Source organism: Cydia strobilella, chromosome Z, assembly GCF_947568885.1.
Source record: "Cydia strobilella chromosome Z, ilCydStro3.1, whole genome shotgun sequence".
Taxonomy (NCBI): domain Eukaryota; kingdom Metazoa; phylum Arthropoda; class Insecta; order Lepidoptera; family Tortricidae; genus Cydia; species Cydia strobilella.
This window is the reverse complement of record NC_086068.1, coordinates 48,809,294-48,836,041: the sequence shown is the minus strand read 5'-3', so window position 1 is coordinate 48,836,041 and position 26,748 is coordinate 48,809,294. Positions and strand designations below refer to the sequence as shown.

The following is a 26,748-nucleotide window of genomic DNA, read 5'->3' as shown; positions in this document are numbered from 1 at the left end:
GCGAGATGCAAGAAAAAAAAGCAATAAAAATATAAAAATAATCATATTTAATTTTGCCCTCTATTTAACATATCAAAAAGACATAACACACTCAAATCCAAACAAAATATACAAGAGAAAAGCACACATATTCATCGTGTTCGAAATTCACGCTAGCGGATAAAATAGACTTTTGCACGCAGATTTCGCGCTATAAACTGAGGTTTTCCGAGTGAGTGAGGTGAAAAGGTTTTTTCTACGTTTGGTGGCCTAATCTAATAAATAAACCACTTTTTTTGGCTGTCACGAAAATATTTTCATTTTACGCCTCTATATATTTGACAATAATAGTCGTGAACCGGAGCGTAAACGTCAACGTCATCTCGAAATGCTCTAATCATGTTTCCCTCTCCCTTTATTTCAAAAGCTGTACATGTTTGCATTGATAATAAATTGCCGACACTTGCTGTTACTAGATTTAATCAGTGGCATCAGTGCCAGTTGGGCTATCGAAAGCAAAAGTATTCTATATCTCTTAAGTCTCCGTTAAAAATGCCAACAGAAAAAACTCTGCCAGCAATATTTAAGCATGTAGATGCTAATGTTACCACTTATAAGAACCTTTTGAAAGAAGCGGTTGCGATTCCTTCGGTATCGTGTGATATAAAATACCGGGATGACTGCGTACGTATGGTACACTGGATGGAGGATAAGTTGAAAGAGGTGGGCGCTCGCACGGAGCTCAGAGATGTCGGCTTCCAGACCATTGATCAAAAGGAAGTTAAACTGCCCCCTGTTCTAGTTGGAGTCTTGGGAAACGTAAGTTACTCCATAACCAAGTTATTTATTTATAGACAGAAAGTTGTTATTATGTTCCAACATTGCAAGAAAGTTGTTTTAAGGACAACATCTCATTTATTGGGGTTCATCCATTAATTGCATCACACGTTTAGGGTGGGGGGGTCAAGAAAATGTAACGTGAAAGGGGGGGGGGGGGGGAAGTCACAAACTTTGTGACGTCACTTTAACTTATTTAAATTATTTTATTCGCTGAACAGTTAAATAACAATTGTTTTTAATCATTTAGTTTCCTTTCCTTGCAGTTTTTATTTTGAATTTTTAAACAATTTTATGAAGGGCAAATGCAATGAAATAATTTACTATATTTTCGAGGGTAGACTGCAAGCAAAACCTTAAAAGGTTAAAGTTGGCTCAATAGAAAAAAATCACGAAAACATGTCTAATTTTCATTTATTTTCAATTTTATATCCCCAGCAATCATAGCAGTATAATTTTAGTATAAAATAGCTAGTGATATAGCCGAGGGATTTGTGCACCGAAATTTAATCTGAAGTATAATTTCAGTTATTGAGGAAAAACGTTAAAATCCGCGCGATCGTCAAATCTTCCGTCGCAAGTGTCGCACTGAGCACCATATTTTTTATTCCTTTCTAATTTGCTGGGTTTAAGCGCCCTCTTAAGACTGTTTTTAATTTCTTATTTGGTTTATCATAACCTGTAAAGACTACAATTTTAAGGTTTATATATTCATAGGTTTCTCTCTGTTATCTCGCCTAGGACCCCAAGAAGAACACAATATGCATTTACGGGCATTTAGATGTGCAGCCTGCCTTAAAGTCAGATGGCTGGCACACTGAGCCGTTTGAGTTAGTGGAACGCAATGACAAGCTGTATGGCCGTGGCTCAACTGATGATAAAGGCCCTGTGCTTGGATGGCTACATGCAATTAATGCATACAAGGCTGTTGGTGAGGAGGTAAGATAGCATATATCTATTTTAAAATAAATAAATGTCACCATAAGTAGCTGTTTGCATGTTCAGTTCAGGTTGAGAATTTGAGTTTTGAAGATGTCTGTAGTAGTGTTGTGAGTTAGAGCTTGGTTCAGATGAAGGCATCTGTTCCTGTTGTCCGGATCACCCAACATATACATATGTTTGATGCACCACCAAGTCTTGTGCCTTGTTGGATCAGTTTTGAAGATGTGTGTAGTAGTGTTGTGAGTTAGAGCTTGGTTCAGATGAAGGCATCTGTTCCTATCGTCCGGATCACCCAACATATACATATGTTTGATGCACCACCAAGTCTTGTGCCTTGTTGGATCAGTTTTGAAGATGTGTGTAGTAGTGTTGTGAGTTAGAGCTTGGTTCAGATGAAGGCATCTGTTCCTGTTGTCCGGATCACCCAACATATACATATGTTTGATGCACCACCAAGTCTTGTGCCTTGTTGGATCAGTTTTGAAGATGTGTGTAGTAGTGTTGTGAGTTAGAGCTTGGTTCAGATGAAGGCATCTGTTCCTGTCGTCCGGATCACCCAAAATATACATGTTTGATGCACCACCAAGTCTTGTGCCTTGTTGGATCAGTTTTGAAGATGTGTGTAGTAGTGTTGTGAGTTAGAGCATGGTTCAGATGAAGGCATCTGTTCCTGTCGTCCGGATCACCCAACATATACATATGTTTGATGCACCACCAAGTCTTGTGCCTTGTTGGATCAGTTTTGAAGATGTGTGTAGTAGTGTTGTGAGTTAGAGCTTGGTTCAGATGAAGGCATCTGTTCCTGTCGTCCGGATCACCCAACATATACATATGTTTGATGCACCACCAAGTCTTGTGCCTTGTTGGATCAGTTTTGAAGATGTGTGTAGTAGTGTTGTGAGTTAGAGCTTGGTTCAGATGAAGGCATCTGTTCCTGTCGTCCGGATCACCCAACATATACATATGTTTGATGCACCACCAAGTCTTGTGCCTTGTTGGATCAGTTTTTAAGCTTTACCCAAGTCCTATTTCTAATGTTAGAATGTGTGGTGCAAAAGCACCCATTTTTGTACCAACATCAACATATTGTATTTTTTTATTATTAAATTAAAAATTATTTGACTACTTGTAGTGTTTGTTACTTATATCAAACATATGTAGTTATCCTACTGTCCTTGTCCCGTGAACACAAGATGGGATCAAAGGAGAAAGTGATGATAATGGAGCGAGTGATGAGTCTGCCTGGGATATACATAGTTACATTTCATTATCCATATTCCATTGGGATATAATAATGTACTGAATGTCTAGAAGGGAAGGGCAGAGGGGTGGGAATACACCAACAACTCTTATTATGTTGTATCTGACTCTCCCTTAGTTACTCGAAGGTTAACTGGAAGATATTTGTAGAAATGTTATGTCTTCTGCTGTGTCATTGCATATAATAATGTGTTAACTAATTCCAATACTGCAAATGTTTTTTCTTTATAGCTACCAGTGAACTTGAAATTTGTATTTGAATGTATGGAAGAGTCTGGCTCAGAAGGTCTAGATGCTCTCTTAATTGAGCAACTAAAGCCCGAGGGCTTTTTCGACACTGTGGACTACGTATGTATATCTGACAACTACTGGTTGGGGACCACCAAGCCCTGTATCACTTATGGCCTTCGTGGTATAAGCTACTATTTCTTGGAAGTTGAATGTGCCAAAATGGATCTGCACAGTGGTGTTTATGGTGGAACTGTACATGAAGGTATGTAACATTACACCAGATGCTATTTGCGCAGCATTAACTGATTTACTAGTTATTATTATGTGAAATTCGCCAGTTTTTGAACCCCTCTCCCTCTATGTTAGAAAAAATAAGAATCTCCCGATTTCCTCCCCCCTTTTTAATATTTATTACATAATAATCTAAAGGAAAAAGTGCATGCTTGGTCTTTTTAAACGGTTTCATTTAGTTCGAGCTTAACATTTGAAGCACTATACATAGGTATATATGGATATTACGGATATACCTTTGTATAGTGCTTCAAATCTTGCAATTGATTTTTCGGCCACTTCTACTTAACCGATTTATTACAAGCTTTTATTTAACTTGCCCTGTTACTTGTTAGTATGTAATATGTAGTAAGAGATACGGTATATATGGTCCACCTACACCGAGACGTCTGACGGATGAAACTTATATTTTATGAAAGAAAATATGCCCCTAAACATAAATAAATAGGGTTGCCTAAAGAAATATGGTCAAGACTATTTTTAATAAATTTTTGAAAACATTTTTTTTTTCAATTTTCACCGACTTGTCTGACGAACGAAATAAGTTCCAATGGAAAGTATACATCTTGTACAACATGAATAAATTAGGTTGCCTATCCTTTTCCAGTCACTTTTATGAGGTTGCCGTGTTTAAACAGGTGAGTTTTTATCGATAATCGCACTCATATGTCAGACGCTTGAATTATATATCAAAATGATGGTAATTTTATTGCGAATTCAGTGGTATAGGGTTACCGGCGAAAATCCGGTCACAAATAAGGGTTGCCAGGTTTTTAAAGAAAATAAGAAGGAAAGACTCTTAGCGATAACTCAAAAACGGCTTAACTGATCACAATTGTTTTAACTTTTTTCGAATGTGTTGATTAATTACTATTTTTGTGATTTTTCTCATAATTTTTGGGATGGACGGTTCAAAATTTAGAAGGAAAAAACCTTTTTTTTCTTTCTAAACAATTATTTCCGAAATGATTCACTTTATCAAAAAATATTGTTTAAAGACCCCTATTTATTTTGAATAACCTATCCAACGACACCCCACACTATAGGGTTGAAACGATAAAAAAAATGTCACACACATTTTGTTTCTTTCAAAGCGATTATTTCCAAAAATATTTACTTTATCAAAAAAAGGTTTTTTCTAGAACCCCTATTTATTTTAAAAGACCTATCCAATAGGATGATAGGTCTTTCAAAATAAATAGGGATCTTTAAACAACATTTTTGGATAAAGTGAATGATTTCGGAAATAATTATTTAGAAACAAAAAAAAGGGTTTTTCCTACTTTTGAACCATCCATCCAAAAAATATGAAAAAAAATCCAAAAATAGTGCTTAATAAATTCATTCGAAAAAAGTTAAAACAATCGTGATCAGTTAAGCCGTTTTTGAGTTATCCCTAAAAGTCTTTCCTTCTTATATTCTTTAAAAGCCTGGCAACCCTTATTTCTTACCGGATTTTCGCAGGCAACCTTATACCACTGTATTCGCAATAAAATTACCATTAAATATTTTGATATATAATTCAAGCGTCAGACAGATGAGTGCAATTATTGATACAAACTCACCTGTTTAAACACGGCAACCTCATAATAGTGACCGGAAAAACATAGGCAACCTAATTTATTAATGTTGTAAAAGTTGTATACTTTCTATTGGAACCTATTTCGTTCGTCAGACAAGTCGGTGAAATTTTAAGAAAAAAATTTTTTCGCAAAAATTTTGACCATATTTCTTTAGGCAACCCTATTTATTTATATTCAGGAACATATTTTCTTTCATAAATTATAAGTTTCATCCGTCAGACGTAGCGGTGAAGGTTGACCATATATAATATAACGTATCTTAGACTAATGTATGTTATTTTGTTAGTGTGCGTCAAATCTTGGAAGCTAAATTTGACCCACTTCCCGATTTCCGATTGAGCTGAAATTTTGCTTAAGGTCATATGTAAATCGGATGACAATGCAATATTATGATGACATGGAGTTGATCTGATGATGGAGACAGGAGGTGGCCATTGGAACTCTGTAATAAAACAATGTGAGCTAATTGTGTTTGGGGTTGTTAGAATTGTCTTTATGAGTATTAGTTGCCTGTACTTACCAAAAATGTTTTTTTTTTCCAAAAACTTATTCTTTAAACTCTCCTTCTTTAAGTATTTATTTATAAAAAAATAATTGTGTTGCAACATTGTACCGACTACCCATTATACCGACATGTTGCTTAGGGTGGTATTCCACCTGTACAATATTTTGGTCCAATGTCCATTGCGTCTCACTCTCTCATTGAGCAAAATATGAGATGCAAATACACATTGGACCAAGAACATGGGCAGATGGAATAGGTACCTCCCTTAGGTATGAAGCAATAAATAACAGACTATTTGTGAGTAATGAAGTGGCTCAATTGTAGGTAATGTGGCTCGTAACGTAAGCAAGTATGGGCATGGGTATTGTGTCAGTCAATCAGAAAATTCCAGAAGTATTGCGAATTGTTGAGTACCTACATACCATACCTTTGTTTGTCCACGACTTTGGCCTCATATAACTTATATTACCAACATACCATACTTTTGTCCACGACTTTAGCCTTATAGAACTTATATATGCATAAACGCGCAAACTTAAACCTCTTTTTTCACCCCTTATGGAACTATCAAAAGTATATATATACGTATATATTACGTTTTAATCTGGATTGTAAATTATCTAGGTTCAAATTTCATCCAAATCCGTTTAGCTATTTTTGCATAACAGGAGAGGGTAATAAAATAAACGTTTATACATCCAGAGTTCCAGACATCCATCCTTACAAACGTGTCATAATTGTAATATGTACTTATATGTATAGCAATAAAATTAAAAATGTATATGTATGGACTAGTTACGAAGCAATTAATGCGTCAGAAACGTCTAAGCGGGCGAGGTATTCATAATGATCTGAACACGTCTTTATCAAAAAAATTAAGGGAAAGAAAACCACCACACCACCACACCGCACCACCACCACACCACACAACACCACACAACACCACCACCACCACCACCACCACAGTCTCCTGGCCGTTGTGGCTGAGAGATGGGACAGTGGCCAGATAAGGCCTGACAAGGCACTGGTCCTCTCTGCATTTGTCTTTAGTACTTAAGATAGTTATTTAAGTTCATTTTTAAGTTAACCGTAGTTATAAGTTTTAATAAAGATGTACTGACAAAATATGGAATAGACCATGTTGTCTGAAATAAATGCATTTAATTTTTTAATTTTTAAAGCAAATAAAAAGAGAGTAAGAGCGAGTGAAAATAATTTTGAACACATCACCCGCTTAGTTATGTACTTCTGCTGCTTGTCGGGTACAGTACAGACCAATGTTTACATGTTTACAAGCCAATGTTCCAAAAGCACATTTTGAACACATCACCCGCTTAGTTATGTACTTCTGCTGCTCGTCGGGTACAGTACAGACCAATGTTTTCATGTTTACAAGCCAATGTTCCAAAAGCACATTTTGAACACATCACCCGCTTAGTTATGTACTTCTGCTGCTCGTCGGGTACAGTACAGACCAATGTTTACATGTTTACAAGCCAATGTTCCAAAAGCACATTTTGAACACATCACCTGCTTAGTTATGTACTTCTGCTGCTCGTCGGGTACAGTACAGACCAATGTTTACATGTTTACAAGCCAATGTTCCAAAAGCACATTTTGAACACATCACCCGCTTAGTTATGTACTTCTGCTGCTCGTCGGGTACAGTACAGACCAATGTTTACATGTTTACAAGCCAATGTTCCAAAAGCACATTTTGAACACATCACCCGCTTAGTTATGTACTTCTGCTGCTCGTCGGGTACAGTACAGACCAATGTTTACATGTTTACAAGCCAATGTTCCAAAAGCACATTTTGAACACATCGCCCGCTTAGTTATGTACTTCTGCTGCTCGTCGGGTACAGTACAGACCAATGTTTACATGTTTACAAGCCAATGTTCCAAAAGCACATTTTGAACACATCACCCGCTTAGTTATGTACTTCTGCTGCTCGTAGGGTACAGTACAGACCAATGTTTACATGTTTACAAGCCAATGTTCCAAAAGCACATTTTGAAGACATCACCCGCTTAGTTATGTACTTCTGCTGCTCGTCGGGTACAGTACAGACCAATGTTTACATGTTTACAAGCCAATGTTCCAAAAGCACATCTTCACGACCTTATTGTTAGTGTCTTGTAGAGGCGTGTAAATATATATTTTTGGAACGTTGGCTTGTAAACATGTTTGTAACCTCGACTGTACATGAAATTTAATGTAGGCCTGTCTACCTATCGCCAGAACAAACGTTGCTGTCTAATTACTTATTTGCCTACTTGTTTATCGAACTCGACAAACATTCCATCAGCCGCATATCGCAATTGTAACCACGTGTGCCTATCGCTTGAAGTTAATCCGATAAAAGTATCTCGGTGTTGCATACATTGTTTCTAGGTACTTAGATTTATGTAGGTACAATGTTCACCCATTTATTACGTTATTGTCACAAAACAATAAATCTGGTCATGATTTATTTAAGTGCCATAATGTTATCTCTAACTCAATCAAAGTAACTTTCAAAGTTAACAACAAAGCACTATAAATCTGTTTTGAAGATTAGAAATATCATATATCGTATCTCCGTGTAAAAATAGTTCTCTTAGCTTGTTCAAGATTATTTTGTACAATTACAGTACTTTGGGTGTATAGGGAACCTTGAAAGTTTATGTTTTCAGTTTGCACAAAGCTCGTAATAGTCTTAATGATAAAAGTTTACTGCAATCTAATACAGTAGGTAATACTTACTTTCTTATGAACCCATGAAATGTATTTCAGCGATGTCTGATCTCATTTACCTGATGGACCAGTTGGTGGACAAGGACGGCAAAATCCTAGTCACGGATATCTACAGATCTGTCGCTCCGTTGACGGAAGCCGAAAAGAAACTATACACTTCCATTGATTTCGATCCCGAGGCATACAGGTAATTTGCAGGGGTCTTGCGAGCCAAGAAAAAACGATCTTGACGTTTTTTATTTAGAATTGAAATTGACACTCTTTGCTGACCCGAAAAGATTGCTTGTGTAAAGCATAGTAGAGTCCATTAGAAAATACTGAATGTCCAGTTTACGATATTTTAAGAGAATATTTACGTTTAAATTGTAATACAAGTGGAAATTAGTCAGCTTACATACTATAACTTTAAAGGACAAAAACAAATTGAACCATTATGGGTTTCCCCCTGGTCTTGTCTGTATTTTTTTAATAAAAGTAGTTTAAACTATCATGAGACATCGCTATTGCATCAGAAACCGGGTTCATTGTTGAGGACCAGATCCAGGTAAAAGTATTTTTTCTATAAAATACTTACCTATAATTATTGATCTCGTTATGGGATTGTAAACAACGTTTAATTTTACAGAAATACGATCGGAACCCCAAAACTGGCGCACAACGGTGTCAAAGAACAGCTTCTTATGCACCGGTGGAGGTACCCTACATTGTCGTTGCACGGAATCGAAGGTACTATATCATCCCTATTGTCAGTTAACCCTTTGAACACTACGCCTGTTATGTAGGTATAACCCGCCATCTTATACCGTCTTGGAATGTATGAAGGTTCATATTAAACTGTTACCGTGCGCGTCTGTAGCCGTCTTAGTTTTGACGATGGTACAGTCCGCGAAGTTATTAACTTAGCATGTCTGCGTAAAAATATGTATGCAGGTGTGCTAAGCTAATGGTTTTGCTGAGTATGCATACCCCAGTCATCACCACTAATAATGTAAGTACCTATTACACTAGGTACTAGAGCACGCGGGGTTTTCGGAATCCTTGGGGCTATTAGGAATTGTGATACTTAATAATAGTAGTAATTACCCCGCGGGGGCAGCTTGTGGCGAGCTGACGGTGAGTGGCGACATCGCGGACCCCTATTCCAGAGGGCCCTGTCATCTGGCCCTCGCCTCTGTGCTTGCATCGTATATTTATAAAAACAATATCGAAAGTTGCCTTAGGAAACTTAATTTTTTTTTGTTAATATAAAACATTGTACTATTATTACCCAAGTATCGTTATTTACGATTATTTGTGTATCGTACATTTATAAAAACAATAGCGAATGTTGCCTTTGGAAATTTAAAACATGCTTGCAGTAAGAAAAAACGCCTCTTCTTTGACAGGCGTTCCGTTCCATTCAGACAACTTATTAAGAACGGTTTTTCAATATTCAATATTAAAAAATAAACGTGTTATAATGATGAAGAGGTAAGTAATAAAATATGAAATATGTATATTTACAGTACATATGGTGCTACTTTCTCGCACTAGTGCGTAAAGAGCACTTTTCGTGCATATGTCGAAAGTTTAAAGGGCCATATGTACTGTAAAACGTTGTACGATACACGTGCGAAAAGGTAATTCGCAACTCGTGTCGATTTAAAACACTCCCTGCGGTCGTGTTTTAATTTATCGCCACTCGTTTCGAATTTCCTCTTTTCCGCACTTGTATCGTAAATAACTATTTTCGTATTCTTACATTAACAGTAGGTTTTTATGTTGGTTACGACGTTTAAAGGAAACTAATTAACACTCGTCAATAAGTAACAAAGATAGATATAACTCCGTAATAGATGGATACAGTCTAAGGAAAAAACGTGCCTCGAAAATCACGAAAATTTGATTCTCGATCAGATGGCGCCACTAGTTTTGGCCTACACTCGTATAGAGGGCGTTGACTGTTTCGTTTGTTATTTATAATTTTAACGCATACCAGTGAAAGAACATGGGTCAAAATCATATAAAAATAATTAATGCTAATAAAAAAAACATTTATCCATAATTAAATACATTTTATCGTATTTTTATAAATATTTATTTTTAGTTTTAAAGTGTGTCGATAGATGGCAGTGAATTTACTGTGGTTACAAATTTACTATGACAGTACCGCTCTAGTATAAGTTACTCTATGATAAGTAATCATGAATTGGAACAAAAATAAATTCAAAAAATTGGAAAAGTAAAAAGCACTAGTTCGCGAAAATCAACTTTCCGCACGCTAAACAGCTACGTAAAGTAGCACTTTTTGAGAAACTGTATAAAAAATATCATAACGCCGGCGGCCTGTGCTGAACGGATTACCGGGACCAGTCCCGAGGTGAGTCTGCAGTAGCCAGCTACCGCAGACTCACCTCTCGACAACCTCACAGCCGCTCCTAAGTGTTGCCCTATTGCCGCACTGTGCGTGCGGCCGTTGTAGGGCCCACTAAATGAGTAGGCGAGTCACCACCTGTCTTACACAATTTTGAGACTGATTGTCACGGCAGGTGTCCGCTAGTTTCCTCCCATAGCCCAATATCCAGTCCATCCAACATACAAATCAATAGCCTATGACCTTAGTTCCCATCGCAGCACAAAAGTCTTTGCATCTGACGGGGACCATCTCCGGATGTAACATATTGTGCGCTCGGAGATGGTATCCGCCAGGTGTATCCATTGCCAGGAGGGTGTCACTGCGCAGTTTAGGTATATTTGGCCGGCGCACCGCCCGAGACGGTGTATGGCAGTGGGCTGCCGGTCGGCTCGCACGATAGCCGTGTCACGTGGCGCTCGCGCAAAATTGAAAATACTTACGCAATGGCTTCGAAACCTAAATCGCGACCTAATCTGTATAAAAGATATTGTTCTGTTTACGGGTGTCTGAATAAACGGAAGAACAAGGAAGCAGAAAACACATTTTTTAAAATTCCGGACGATATTGAAAGGTAAGTCATTAAAAGGTAAATACTAGGTAAGTAATCAAATTCGATAACTTTTTGATTCGTTTTGTTTGCATTAAAACTAAAGCGCTTTAGACCAAATTAAAATGAATTATGCATTCCTAAGCTTAGTTAGACTATGTAAGTACCTACCTACTTCTAAGAATTTGTCAATAGCCTGGGTAAGGTGTATTAAGCACCTACTAAATTATTCCTTATAAATAACTTATAGGTACACACATATGACACATATATCAACAACAATGTATCACAAAATGTTAAACAAAGAGGTACCTATAATTACGTCGTCAAGTAGGTTGACGATTGATATAGTCTAAGAGCTAGTGACCTTTTCGTGAATCGTACCTACTTTCTTTTAAACAATTTCGACATTCACACAACAAAAAATATTAAAATAATATAAAAATACACCACACCCGCTCGTAAGGGCTGATTTTATCCTTTAAAAACAGTGAATTAAGTTGCATTTTAATACTCTAGAGAGGCAAAGTTATTAGATGTAAAATTTGACTTGTTTTTCACGCGTTAGCTTGTTGGATAGACTAATAATACTTAAACGGTTATTTGGAATAATAAAAATTAAATATAACGAATATTTATTACATATAATAGGAATTGTTGCAATGAAAACAGATTGTAGTTTCCTCGCAGAGGTGTGGTGAAAAGTTTTGTATTGCATTCGGCGGCAAAGTTGTTGTTTATATAACTATTTATAAGCAGCGAAAGATTCCAAAATTGAGCCACGAGCGTAGCGAGTGGTTCAAAAAGTGAAATTTTAAGCGTGCGAGGGCCCCAAATCACGAGAGGTTGAACAAACTTTGCCGCTGAATGCAATACAAAATTTTTCACCACACCAGTGGAAGTAAAATACAAGTTGATACATAATGCAAAATGTAATCAAAATTATTGGTATTCAGTATTTAGCACTCAAAATAATCGCATTAAATGTGTATGTGTATGTTAATACTTGTGAAATATAAAACGGTGGTTAAAATTTATACCAAATTTCTTTCCCTCCATGAGTATAAAACGCAACTTTCCACAGACTTAATAAAGGATAAAGAGCGCCTTTCCGAGGTGGAGTGGTGAAAATTTTTGTATTACACTACAGCAAATCTTGTTCAACCTCTCGTGCTTTGAGACCCTCACAATTCTCAAGGTTGTGCTAGCTCGGGTCTCAATATAAGCACGAGAAGTTAAACAACAACTTTGCTCCCTTGTATCTATAATAAAATACTATTCCGCATTTATAGACCAAGATATACTTAATTTCAATTCAATTAAATTCAATTTATTTGTATCAGACATAAGTAATTAGTCCATAGAAATGTTAGTAACAAAAAAACTTATTTTATACGTTAGCAACTTACAGACTACTTAAAATATGTTATATACAGTACCTCTTGACTCCATATGAATGGAATTCCAGTGCCGCCAGACTGCACTAGTCGGGCACTGTGACACCAGATTCAGGAGACTGTTGGTACTCTCCTGCACGCGGCGCATCAGGGAAGCGGTTCTCTTGCGTATTATTGATATAAAGCTGTCCACGCGTGCCTCGGCGAACATACCTGATGCGCTACAAAAGCGTGGTAGCCCCAACAGTAACCTGAATCCGTTGTTATACTGGACACGCAGAGCATTAAATGTTTTCTTAGTATAGTCAGTCCACAGGCTGCACGTGTAAAAGGTTTGACAAAACGACTTAAATAATGTAGTTTTGACATCCCCATTACACCGTGCAAACCTACGGGCCAACATATTACAGCGAATTGTCAATGCTCTGCGCTCCCTTTCCATGTCCATGTCGTCCTTGAGGTTATCGGTGACCCAGTGACCCAGTGAGTTAATGTAGAATAAAATTATATTAAGTTAATAATATTTTATTACCTTCATCTGATTGTAAACTGGCATTATGTTATATTGCAGACGACAAGAATGGCTAACAGCAATCGACAGAGAAGATTTACTGGACGAAAAAAAAAGAAGGCCAAAAATAACTTTGTTTGTTCTGCACATTTCGATGACTCTGCAATCATAACTTCTACTTCGAAGCGGCTGAAAACTGATGCGGTACCCACGAAATTATTACCTGATAAATCTCAGAAAAATATTCCACCAGACGCTCGTGATGTAATCATAACAACTAAAAATACATCTATTCAAGCTCTTCCACAGACCACAGATATTTTGTCTCACTTACACAAACCCACAAAGAAAGATAAAATATTTGTTTCCACTTATAGTCACAAACAATCACAAACCGATACCCAAGAACAAAAAGAAATAGAATCTGAGATCGCCCCACCGAATAATAATAAATCATTTAATGAGTCGAAGCCCAAATCAACAGTTCTATCTAAACCTAAAACAAATGCCTTACAATCTCACAAAAAAGTACGAATATTATCAAATAAAATAATTAAAATTGAAAAACCTGAGCTTGCTTGTACTTCAGTGCAAACCGATTTAATTGAAACATCAAATAAAATGACCCAGACAGCATTAGCCTTATCTGACAAATCCCCACGTAAAAGAAAACTGAAAAAGGAACTTGTGATTGTTAAATGCCAACGTAAGCGATTGGAGCAAGAAGTTTTAAAAATTGAAAAAGAGTTAGAAGCAAAAAATGCATCTTTACTCTCCAGTCCCGAAGACGAAGTAGCTCAACGATTTATGAAATTGGTTGAGTGGCAAAACAAAATAAAAAACAAATTCAAAGGCAATCGCTATGAGGCGGAATTCAAAATATTTGCTTTGAATTTACATTACGCTAGTCCACATGCATATCGTTGCCTCCAAACTGTTCTGAAGCTTCCCAGCAAGAGTACATTACACAGATTAAAATTGAAAATTCCTCCTAAACTTGATGACCGTGTTCTAAATAGTCTTTAAAAATTTAATCATTACCAGAAAATGCAAAATATTGCACTATTTGTGTAGATGAAATGGTACTCAAACGACACTTGTATTATGATACAAAAAAGACGAAGTGGTCGGATTCCATAATATAAACGGTACTATATCTACAGAAATAGCAAGCAATGCTTATGTTATAATGCTACAAGGTATATACTGCAACTGAAAGCAACCTATAGCCTACGCTCTTCTAGGAAGTACTAAACATTATGCTGACTTAGATTCGTGGATGAATGAAGTAATATCAAAACTTTTTGGTGTGGGTATAGAAGTGAAAGCCATTATATCCGACCAAAGGTCAAATTTTGATAAATATGCGAAAGTAATAAAAAAAGTGACCGTTGAAAAGCCATACTTTTTTGTTGAAGAGCACAAAATTTTATATATTTTTGATGTGCCCCATTTATTAAAATGTGTGCGTAATAATTTATTATCGAGCAATTTTCACTACAAAGAGGACGTTATATCTTGGGATCATATTAAAACACTCTATGAACACCAACAAGATAAGAATCTAAGATTGATACCTAAAATAACGAATGTTCACGTAGAACCGAACAACTTTCAAAGGATGAGGGTGAAATATGCAGCTCAAATATTTAGTCACACGGTATCCGCTGCGCTTGAGACGTATATTGAATTTGGTAAAATCTCCGAGGAGGCTAAAGGAACAGCAAAATTTATCAAAACAATGGATGACTTATTTGACGTCCTAAATTCCTCAAAAATAAAATCTGCCAAAAAATATCAAACAGCTTTTAGAATGACTCCTGAACAAAAATTAATTTTACAAGATGCTCAACACATGTTTGCCACTATTAAGTCTAAAATGCGTAATACACAAAAAGATAATACTAATCAGATAAAGACGTTCCATAATTTTCAAATAACCATTCAGGCAGTATTACAACTGTTTGAAGATTTAAAATCAGAGGGATTTAAGTACCTATTTACAAGACGGCTAAACCAAGACAGTTTAGAAATTTTTTTTGGGTCTATTAGACAACAAGGTGGTTCATGCTCTGAGCCGACACCTATTCAATTTACTCGAGCATTTTCAAAATTGTTTTATGTCAACATGATTAAAAGTGATAACATTTATGATATGCTAGACTGACATTTATGATATGCTACTTAAAGCCGAGGATATAATTAACAAAAACAGTTCTAATCCACCCGAATAAGCCAGAACGTCGCTGCTAGCCTTAAATGGTGATATTGATTATCATATAGATTTGCCTGAAGCTAATGCTCTGACCTACGTTGCAGGTTTTTTACTTTTCAAATGTTCTAAAAAACACCCGAGTTGCCAAGAAATGTTTAAAATGCTTGACTCATCACTGGATTTGGACTATACAAGGTTTACTCACTACAAAGCTTATAATAAAAGTAAATCATTTTATGGTAATCTCAAGATGCCTTCTCAGGAAATGAATGAGTACGTTCAAAAATTAGAGAATGCATTTACACACAATTTTAAGCACTATTTACACGGAAATCCTGGAAGTGAAATATATAAATTACTGCAAGAGATTCAATTACCTACATTGCCATGTTCGTGTTTCCCTGTGGACTATTTATTAAAATTGTTCGTGAGACTTCGTATATTTTCGACTCTGAGATTTAATAATCGAAATTTTAAATTGGGGAAGAAATCAATTAAACAATACTTAAAAGTAAAACAATTATAAGATAATTTTGTAATAAACACATTAGATTTTTGTACTTATTTGTATTTTATTTCGTTACAAATACCTAGTCCATCCCATCCCATCCCATCCCATCCCATCGGTCCAATAAACTAACTTAACATAAATAAGTTGCCAGCTCTTAGACTATGATTATGGCGCGTCGTCGTGAAAGCAAGCGTAAAGGCGGCGCCGCCCGATCGGTTCGGATTTCTTCTTTAGTTCCCGAAGTCTTTACTTGTAATAGTTAGCTAAAATAAACATCCTTAATTTATTGAATATTGGTCGCCCAGAAACAATACTAGGAACTGACCGACATATTTTCAAAGGAATACTACAGCTGGCATACCTACTTCCCTGAGAATCAGACATACTATCTCCGGCTAAAAATTTTATGTTTACAGAATCAACGTTTGTAATTCCTACATCTTTATCTTAAAAATAATAAATCAGTAGGTATAGGTACACAAACTTGTCAAGTGACAACCCCGAGCCGACACTCACAGCTCGGCGGCGCGCAAAGAAGATTCACGGTTCGTGCGCGGTTATAAGTTTCAATTTTGCTTGCAGGCGGCGAGTGTAGGTATAATTTTATACCTAAATCTGGCTTTTGTGAAGGAGTGAATTTTCTGTACGGTAGTACTATTACTTATTCTGTGCCATTGCTTTTAGATTAAATTGTCTTAAAGGGCCTCTGCGCTGTTGGCTTCGGTCCCACGCACGCCACGCAAAAGTCCGGGACCCCATGGTCCCGAGATATGCAAAGGACAAACAAGTAATAATTATAAGCAGTAACCGAAAGAAACGCTTTATAACGGTTTATAACTATATAATCTCACTCGATCGAAGCCTTTTCTAGGAAGTCGTGTCAAGTTATTTTCCCGCGCATACCTGTCTTGTGGGAGTACCATAGGTGTTATAGAAATCTATTTTATGGTTTATTAGGGCTGACATTTCTAATTCGCCGAACCCGGACAAAGACTTAAAATAACCCGGACATTTAGCGTACATCGCATTTTTTCCCCGGACGTGTCCGAAAATAATATAATTAAAAAACAATCGCTTTATTTTTCATTCATTTGTTTTTTTAATTTCACACAATGCGTAATTTGCATTAAATAATAACAAAAAAAAAACAATTTTTCTAAATAAGCTAATATTTGTATTTAGTGTACGATTAAATTGCAACGATTGTACTTACATATTATAATTTGGAAAGAATGAGAGAAAAAATAGCCCATTACGATTTTTGCGGACGGGAATATACTGAATTCAATAAAAACCCTAGGTTACTTTACTTTAAATGTAGGATTTTTTTTGTGATTCATGCAGTGGTTTATGTACCTAATACATAACATAATACACTGCGACGCTTGATTGATTGAGCGTTGTATTTAAGTGGTTTTACAACTTATATTATGGAAATACATTTGTAACTTTTTAAATTCGATACAGTAAGTATAAGTTAAACAGTGCCTTGTAAGAGGTCCACGAGACGGTACATCAGTATTATATATATGACTCAAACTCAAACTCATTGCAATATTATGTACCATCGAGCTGATCTGATGATGGAGACACGAGGTAGGCATAGGAACTCTGTGATGAAACAACGCAACCTAATTGTGTTTGGGGTTTTTTAGCATTGTCTCGATGAGTAGAAGTACAGTGAGCGATAATAGCTTGTACCAAAAATATTTTTTTTGCCAAAAACTGATTTAATTTTCAGGAGCTGCATTCCAGCCGGGCGCTAAGACGGTGATCCCGGGGAAGGTGATTGGAAAGTTCTCGCTGAGGATAGTACCCAACCAGGAGCCCGAGGAGGTGGAGAAACTCGTGTTTGATTACATTCACAAAAAGGTTTGTGACATCCGTGCCAAAGATTTACACATTTTAAAATTGTATGGAATATAGTAAATGTACATCTTAATTATACATCGTATAAGTATTTGTTTGCAAGCAGCTGTATTAGTATGAGCTGTGTCGCAGTTATACGCCCACCTCGGGACATAGGGGTGTTTATGTTCTACATCTAGTGGATGGTTATTAAACTTATAATTATGTTAGTTTTTGTTTCCGTGGGGCGTTGATACCTGCTTACATCACATAATAGCTTAGAACTACATACAGAATCACCCATTTGTCATTCATCGTAACTTTTTTTTGATAATTTCCTCAAAGGTTAGCTGGAAGTGACTTCATACATCTTCAGTGTTTCTTGTCTAAATTTTTATCAAGCAGAAACGTTTGTTTTTTCAATTTGTAGTGTTTCTTCTGTTTCATTTCTATGTATAGTAAAGCATATACTAATTCTGTTCGGAATAAGTAGTCGTGTACCAAGCGCTCCCGAAAAACGCAGGAGACACCACTGCAGTGCTATCATCAGAGATTAATTAATTAGTAACTTGTAGTTTAAAAAGTAACAAAAAAAGGCTTCGAATTTGGCGCTGCACGTCTCCGAACATTATACAAAAATACAAAAAATACAAAATACAAAATTCTTTATTTTATAATAATTTACATTTTTGTGATACAGGGGATGGAGCCGCCCGGTAAGCAAAATAATGCTTGTGTTGGGAGGCACCGCTCTTCCCTAGGTTTATAAATAACACATATTTTTTTTTTTTTTTTACAGTTTTTATAAGCTTGAGGTACCAATGGTACCATAACTAATAACTAAGAAATAGTGGTGATTATACATCCGAGTTTTTTTTTTTTTTTTTACAAAATTTCTAGTTAATAGGCTTTTAACTTAATTCTAAGACAGGCATTATAACACAGGCTTGTGTACGACAGGGGTGTGAATATCAACTGGGACGGGTGTGTGTGTGTGTGTGTGTGTGTGTGTGGTGTGCGTGGTGTGTGTGTGTGTGTGTGCGTGTGCGTGCGTGTGTGTGTGTATGTGTGAGTGAGAGAGAGAGATTGAGTGTATTCTAGTACTCTGATTTTAGCAGCTTCTCTGTTTCTTCGTAGGTTTTAGCTTTAAGCCATTTAGTGAGATATAATTTACATTCGTGATATGTTTTTGAATGGATATCTAATTCTCTGTTAATTTTATTATAAAGGTAGGACGACTTTGAATTAAACTGAGATCTTGCAAAGTAAGTTCTCGTACGTAAAGAAGCAGTTACATTTATCATTTTTCTTTTGGTTTTATAATTAGGGTTGTAAGGTATCAATTTGTGTTTTTTTAATATTGTTTGCAGAACATATAATTTTCTTACCGATAGAAGATCACTGTTTTGATAAAGTAGTTCAGTAGGATATAATATTTTTTTGAAGTACATCACTTTTATGAGTGCACGTTGAGCTCTTTCCAGATAGATGAAGTGACTTTTCGCGGCACCACCCCAGACCGATATGCAGTACAATAAGACAGATTGCACCAGGGAGATATAGATTTCGTTTAAGATGTTGCGAGGCTTTGTAAGATTTGTTTTACCTGGTGCAATGTGCCTTAGCGACTTAAAGATCCAAAGCAATTTTCTGACTCTACCGATTACTTGGTCAAGGTGAGAATACCAATTTAAATGCTCATCTAGTTGTACACCCAAATATTTTGTTTCAGAGACTTTTTCAATAGTTGGACAGTTACATGTACAAAAATTAGATTGCTGACAAGAGTGAATTTTTAAATCTATTAGAGGAGAAGTCGGCTGTGAGATGCTGAAACAAACATATTTTGTCTTACTTGTGTTTAATGTTAGAAGGTTCATCCTTAACCACTTTGATATGTATGACATTCCGAGTTCAGCATTATGCGGTAACTTTAATTGTCAGCATTTGACGTTTGGTAATCCAGTTATTATTTTTTTAGCTCACGCGTAAAGAGCACCGTTACATTTGTAAAAACCCCGTATCGCTATGGAAAAGACTATTCTCCATAGAAATTAGAAGCAAATTACTATGAAATTAAAATGTTTGTAGTCGACTTTAGTTGATCCTACCTAATAAATGCTCTCGGTACTGAGTTTGGATGGCGAGAACCGGGAATTCCCGGTTCCGGTACCGTATTTGTATAGAAAATTAGTACAGGGTGCACTTCCTAATCCTACCCGACCCATACTCCCCAAATATTATGACTTTCGGAAGCCAATACACGACTAATAAAAATAGTTCCGAATTAGTAACTTCAAAAAACTCGAATAACTAACATCCTTGTTTTTACAACGACAAAATAAATGTTACTCTTAGGTAGGTATAGTTTAACAATGAACCTTTGCCCAGCCACAATACTATAAAAATAAAATGCTGCTTTATTTTATCAATGATATAAAATACCTTTAAATTTAAAGCAGTGATGCAGAAAAGTAATGAAACTAAAATGGAGAAGGACCCAATAACATGATAAACTTTTTGTCAAGTAATTTATTTTTGAGACGAGTTTTGATTACTGACTGTACTTTTTTACATAGGCAATTATATCGAGATGATTTAAACAAACCCAAACAAAAAGAGTTCGCGTTGTTTTATCACCTAAATCCTATGGCCACCTACGGTCTAGTTTCTACAATTCTACAACATCAGACTTCGTGTCACCATAATAGTGCTTTGTCATACATATGAATACCAAATTTGAGCCCAGTCGAACGTCAAAAAGTGGTGCTAATTTAATATTTACCCACATGGCTAGTTGAATAAAATGTGGATAAGGACCCTTTTCTGACGGAAAGCCGAACTCATTTGTAGGGTATTGTTGGTACTTTCAGTGGGCCGAGCGCGGCTCGCCGAACAAGATGAAGATATCCGCGCAGAGCGGGCGCGCGTGGACCGAGGACCCGCACCACCCGCACTACCAGGCCGCCGCGCGCGCCACCAGGCTCATCTACCAGGTACAACACTACTACTATAATATATGTACATATATGTATACGGTATAAGGAGCGTGCATGTACTGTAGGGGTGCAGCACCGGACCCTCTGTTTATTGGCGCGAAGTATAATGGCAATGGTGCGGGCGTGAACTGTCGGTGGCAGCACCAGCTGCTAGCAGCTTCGCTGATGTAGATAATCAAGATAAAAATGAGAGCCCTAAATAAACTTTCAAGAGCGGATATCTCATAAACTATACAAGATATCGAAAAACTTGACTGAATAAAACTTGTAACAAATTAAATCTCTTTTCATTTTGTATAAGTGGCCAAGTCGGTCAGACGCATAGTTTCCGAGATATACTCGAAGAACCGAAAAATGGAACCTTCAAACCCCCCTCTCCCCCCAGCACCTGGGTTACGGCCGGGGACTTTTGATATGTTCGTCTCCTAACTAGTCCAAACAAAGCTACGAAGTTAACAATTGTGTTCCTAGCACTTCCCTCTATACCTTCTTATTCCTTGGCCTACTGAATAGAATAGCAAGTTAACCTTAATAGCTAAATTAATACATATTACCTATTAAGGCGCTAGTCGCTATTGTTGGCCGTAAACTCTTACTTTCTAGAGTATATATCTTCTTATCGGTTCGACAAAAAATTATGAAAAAAATATATATGAATCTACATTTCATGTACAACATTCCTAACGTTTGACTTTTTCCCTGTGACTTATAGATTCTCCATAAAAGGAACATTACGACAGGCCGTTTTGCGACTAACTTTGCTTATATCTCCTAAACGGTTTATTCGATTAAAGTTATTTTGAAACTAAAATAAATGTTTTAACAGGCACTACAAATGCAACGTTTCATAATGTTAAAAAACTTTTTTTTTAAGAAATCGAATATTATTCAACATTTCGTGCGTATGTAGCTCGAAAACGGCGTGGCCGGCAGTCGTGTGCTAGCTTTGGGACGAGGAGGCTGTGTCGCTCGTCGCTACGTGCCTTCCTTGTAATCTGTATGCTTGTGATGAGCCCAAGTGTAATGAAATTGGAGTTATTGTGGCCAAAGACTAAATAACTGCAGAAAGTTGATTTGGTTCTGACGCGCTTAACACGGTGTTTCGCAGCCTATTATTACGAAAATAATGACAATATTTCAACTTATGTTTGAGAAAGCTTCATTTGAAATATAAAAATAAAAGTTTTCTAACATGCGCGGACATATTGCCATTTTTACGTTTTTAATAAAGTTCGATTCCTAACAAAATAATAATTAATTGATTAATATAGGTTATCTATTTACGTTGTGTGTAGATATTTATTTTTAAGTTAATTTTTTTTTTAATTTTGTTGGGTGATTGGGTAATCTCCCATTGATTGGTGGTGCTTGATGATAAAAACGAACAGTGACAAGTAAGAGTCAATATTCTTCTATAAGCTAATCATAAAAGAAAGTAGGCATAATCCAAATAATAACTATTTATAAATAATGACCCTTACAATTGATTAAGCTGTTTAGTAAAAAGACCAAACCGGCCTGTCGTATTTTTTTGGCGAAACTGTTTGTGTTAGAACAGCATCATAATGAAATAAAACTATGAAAACGGATTATATCGCGTATATTGAATTTATAATACATCCCGACGTTTCGAACTCTTTACAGCGTTCGTGGTCAACGGGTGACTGAGGAAAAATTACAAAATGCAAAAATACCCACATACTAAAATAATGAACAATCATAGACTACAAACTTTAAGGCTGGTTGTACATGCAAAATCGGTTCATAAGGCTTGTTATACACTATAATTATTTTTCAAGTAAAGATATATATATATACGCGATAAAAATAAACTATGCCGGCTCCAACCCTACACCACGGACCCGAGAAGATTTAATTCCCTCCTAAATTGTAGGAGGGTATCCCAATATGGGACCGGCAACAAACTCGGCGGGACACATCTTTTCAAAACATCAGAATGTCCAGCATCATCCAACACTACGGTCTCACAGTCTATGTCTCGCTTGCTCCTTTATCAGGTGGACTACAGGATCCCAAGCATCATAATGCCCAAAATGATCGATTGTGGGCACCACGAATAGGACATTCCGGACAACAAGAAAAACCGGCCAAGTGCGAGTCGGACTCACGCACCGTGGGTTCCGTACTTTTTAGTATTTGTTGTTATAGCGGAAACAGAAATACATCATCTGTGAAAATTTCAACTGTCTAGCTATTACGGTTCTTGAGATAGAGCCTGGTGACAGACAGACAGACGGACAGCGGAGTCTTAGTTTTTTACCCTTTGGGTACGGAACCCTAAAAATGTTCCTAGGTTCTAGAGCTCACTATCGGTCATGGTGTGGGGTGCAGTATGTAAGAGGGGTAAACTATCTTTAGTATTTATAGATAAAGGCGTTAAAATTAACGCACTTTTTTATAAAACTGAGGTTTTGGAGAAGATTGTTGCCCCAAATTTAAAATGTATGTTTGGGAATGAATATTATGTGTTCCAACAAGACGGAGCTCCTTCACACACGGCAAATGCTGTTCAAGCTTGGTGTCAGACTAATTTTACAGATTTTTTGCCGAAACACGAATAGCCACCGAGCTCTCCAGACTTGAACGTATTAGATTATTTTGTATGGTCGTACATGCTTTCGAAACTACATGATTATAAAATCATAAACCTGGATCATTTCCAAAAGGTTATCGAGGGTATTTGGGACAAAATGCCAATGGAGTTTAAGGTGGAGTTATTCCGAAACATTTGTTGTAAATATATTATATAAGTGTGCCATTAATAAATAGTTATTTGTGCAACAAGAGAGGAAAGTTGGTTTTTCTTGCGAGGGACTCAAAAATACGAGATGTAAAATAACTTTGCTCTCGTGTTGCACACATAATTTTTCACCTCAGTAGTGAGAACATATTAAAGGTTAAAATGTATTTCGAATTACACAGAATAAACAGAAAAAAAAAGTATTATAATATGTACGATACGATAAGATACGATGCGATACGAGACCGGACCGGCCGGACCGGACCGGACCGGACCGGACCGGACCGTACCGTACCGTACCGTACCTTACCGTACCGTATCGTAGTATGAAGTTCATGGCCTTCACTAAATTAAAAAGCTACATTGTTTCACTCCCTGGAGTGAGGAAAGTCGCACTTTCCTCACTCTAGGGAGTGACGAAAGTAGGCTTGTTCGAGCTGCTGAGGTGAAAATATAATTTTAATTGTAGTAACTATTAGTACATTTATTTTATTCAATATTTGTACTGTATTCGGACTTATTGGACACGTTGTACATTAGTACTGTAGTTGGATCATGCGTGTGATAGTCCACTATCACACGCATGATCCATGATGATGATAGGATACTTGATGACCGTGTCTCCATGCAAACACCACACACACTCCGAAAATTTTTTTACACAGTTTGATGTACTCGTATATAGTAATCAAAGCTATGCCGCTTCGTTTGACTTTATTCGGCTTTTTTTTTTTCGATTATTATAAAAGTTAGGAGAAAAATTTTATACAAATTTTTGAAAGCTCAACTCTTATATTAATAAATCGACAATAAAATCGAAGGGAGAGGCATAGCTATGGTTAACGTACTCCAAATGGAGGAAAGATTTATAATGTTAATATCTAGAGAGGAAAATGGAGAGTGCGTTTGAATGGAGCAGCGGTCACATTACTTCGTCCACTTTCATTGTAACATTTTGCACATACGTACTGTAATGAGAGTTACTGAACAGACTGAGCCAGACATGTCGCGCGAGGGCGGGTCCATCCCCGTGACCATCACGCTGCAGGAGGCTAGCGGGCGCAACGTGCTGCTGCTGCCCATGGGCGCCGGCGACGACATGGCGCACTCGCAGAACGAGAAGATCAACTGCAGGAACTACATCGAGGGCGTGAGTACCGAACACATCCACCCAGTGTTAGGGCCTCTTTACACATTCATTAGTGTTACATGCGAGTTCATACATTTGCTACTTGCATTTAGTGGCAAATATATGAAATTGAAACACACTAATCAATGTGAAATTAGTCTTGTGTGAGATTTATAACTTCTGGAGAAGCTTGAGATTTTTTTTTTCTTTATTTAACCTGGGAGTTTTAGCAGTGCGCTAAGCCAAAAATTACATTTGTCTATAACTACATATATAAATTAGTCTATCTAGTTATGTAGGTAACATTCTACAATGAGGAAAAATAAAGATCTGTATTGGTTCAGTGCTTGGTGGGGAAAATACAAACGACGATAACGGCCGGCGTGGAAACAATACGAACTTTTCGCGATCTTGCTATAGTGCACATGAAGGTGTCCACGCCGACGCCGGTGGCCCTTCATATGATTCTAATCCGTCTTGCCTATATGATATTACGGAAATCAGAAACGGTTGGAAACAAACTTCGACATCAGCACTGCAAAATCAACATTTGTACTCTACCAATTGTACCAAAATCATAGAGTGAACTTAAACTTTGACCTATAATGAAGGTTTAGCCTAACAACATTCTGATCAAATCTGAAAGTGGTCGTCAAAATTTTGGAGATTTTAATTTTTGTTTTTGAATACTACTACTTGTATTATACATTATTTGCGTTACATTATGTGGTGCTTGCCGTTGATAACGCTAAACCAAGGAAGTTTTTATTAATTACGAATAATACGAATTAACTAGCAGCTTTGAACGGGGGAGTATTGACCAATGTTTATTTTGTTGGTTTCAGATCAAGTTGTTTACCGCCTACCTGCACGAGGTTGGCAAACTCGCTAAGTAAACAAGCGACGGTTATCGACCATCAAGTACTTACCAAAAATGCATCTCATTTCGCATAATAAAAGTACATATTATATTCGTACACATATCATAATAAAAAGTTAATATTCAAATGACATTATAATTATAATAAATAATCGCTTACTGTATTATATTTTGCCTACAGTACATGTATTTCGTTTTTGAAGTGTGACACATTTATGGGTCATATTTTTAGTTTAGATTTATTTTGTGTCATTTTTTTAATACATTTATTTGAAAATAATATGATTTTGATTAATCCTCGTACAATATGTATTTATTTTGTGCAAGCATTACTTAAATAGTATAAATATTTGTAAAAATATCTACATTCAGTATATTTAGTTTTCACGTAAGTAAGATTTGTTTAGTTTTAGTTGTTTGAGAATGAAAGTATGTACCTACCGAGCAGGGGCGTAGCTAGAGGATATGGTGCCCGGGGCAGTCACCAAATTTGCGCCCCCTGACGACTGACAAAAGTTTGCTGCTGCCTTTTGCCCATTTTGGCGCCCCCCCTTGGATGGCGCCCGGGGCACTTGCCCCCTCTGCCCCCCCCCCACACCTAGTTACGCCACTACTACCTAGATGTACTTACTTACGTAGTGTTAGAATACACAGAGCAGAATTAATCTAAATGACACACGGTTGTCTCGCCGGCCCTGTGTCATGTGTGTTTGTAACGACTAGGCTTGGGACATTTGGATGCTCGCCGTGATTCTAGAATCCACGGAGTCGCCATTATGTTAAAATATATTTTCGAAGTCAAAGTCAAAGTGGATACGTATATTAACTTGTATGTATTCAATTATACTAAAAACACACTACTATTAGTAAACAAAATAAATTAAAATAAATAGTTTTTTAACAAGTTTTTGAAAACAAATCAAATTATTTGATTAAATATTTTGATTTGTGTTTTTTTAACGCCTTCACTACTGGAGGGCTTCGTCACTTTTTCTTTATTATATGACATCTATTACAGTTTATAACTTTTTAACAATAAAATAAAACTTTGTACCTAGTAATAAGTATTACAATATCAATCTCATTTATAATTATTATATTTAACCATTCACATGTGCTCAAATTTACGTTTACAATTATAAATTTGATTAGTTTTCAAAGCCTGATGATGGGATGTGGGGTGAGAA

General features: G+C 36.5%; 2 protein-coding genes across 3 annotated transcripts; both read left to right on the top strand.

The window, feature by feature from the left end:
- The first annotated feature begins 376 nt into the window (after window positions 1–376).
- LOC134754630 (cytosolic non-specific dipeptidase) lies at window positions 377–25,837 on the top strand. Its single transcript, XM_063690966.1, has 9 exons — window positions 377–798; window positions 1,558–1,755; window positions 3,250–3,511; window positions 8,408–8,555; window positions 8,994–9,094; window positions 17,686–17,816; window positions 20,666–20,788; window positions 24,544–24,702; window positions 25,527–25,837. The coding sequence occupies exons 1-9, from the start codon at window positions 379–381 to the stop codon at window positions 25,575–25,577; spliced, it is 1,593 nt and encodes a 530-aa protein (XP_063547036.1). The 5' UTR covers window positions 377–378; the 3' UTR covers window positions 25,578–25,837.
- On the top strand, window positions 10,752–15,576 carry LOC134754645 (uncharacterized). 2 transcript variants are annotated; one of them, XR_010128954.1, is made up of 4 exons: window positions 10,752–11,334; window positions 13,279–13,477; window positions 13,517–14,912; window positions 15,167–15,576. XR_010128954.1 is itself a non-coding variant. In XM_063690985.1 (3 exons), exons 2-3 carry the CDS (start codon window positions 13,288–13,290, stop codon window positions 14,242–14,244), a joined length of 918 nt encoding a protein of 305 aa, XP_063547055.1. In that variant the 5' UTR covers window positions 10,752–11,334; window positions 13,279–13,287; the 3' UTR covers window positions 14,245–15,576. The 2 variants fall into 2 exon arrangements, 1 of the variants encoding a protein (XP_063547055.1); XM_063690985.1 differs by having other exon boundaries at window positions 13,517–15,576.
- Window positions 25,838–26,748: the final 911 nt, after the last annotated feature.

Bases quoted from the DNA above. Each gene is read 5' to 3' on its own strand.
- LOC134754630 (XM_063690966.1), top strand. From the start codon at position 379: ATGTTTCCCTCTCCCTTTATTTCAAAAGCTGTACATGTTTGCATTGAT. The intron at 799-1,557 runs GTAAGTTACTCC...TATCTCGCCTAG, and splicing joins TAGTTGGAGTCTTGGGAAAC to GACCCCAAGAAGAACACAAT. The intron at 17,817-20,665 runs GTTTGTGACATC...TGGTACTTTCAG, and splicing joins TTGATTACATTCACAAAAAG to TGGGCCGAGCGCGGCTCGCC.
- LOC134754645 (XM_063690985.1), top strand. From the start codon at position 13,288: ATGGCTAACAGCAATCGACAGAGAAGATTTACTGGACGAAAAAAAAAG. The intron at 13,478-13,516 runs GTGATGTAATCA...CATCTATTCAAG, and splicing joins AAATATTCCACCAGACGCTC to CTCTTCCACAGACCACAGAT.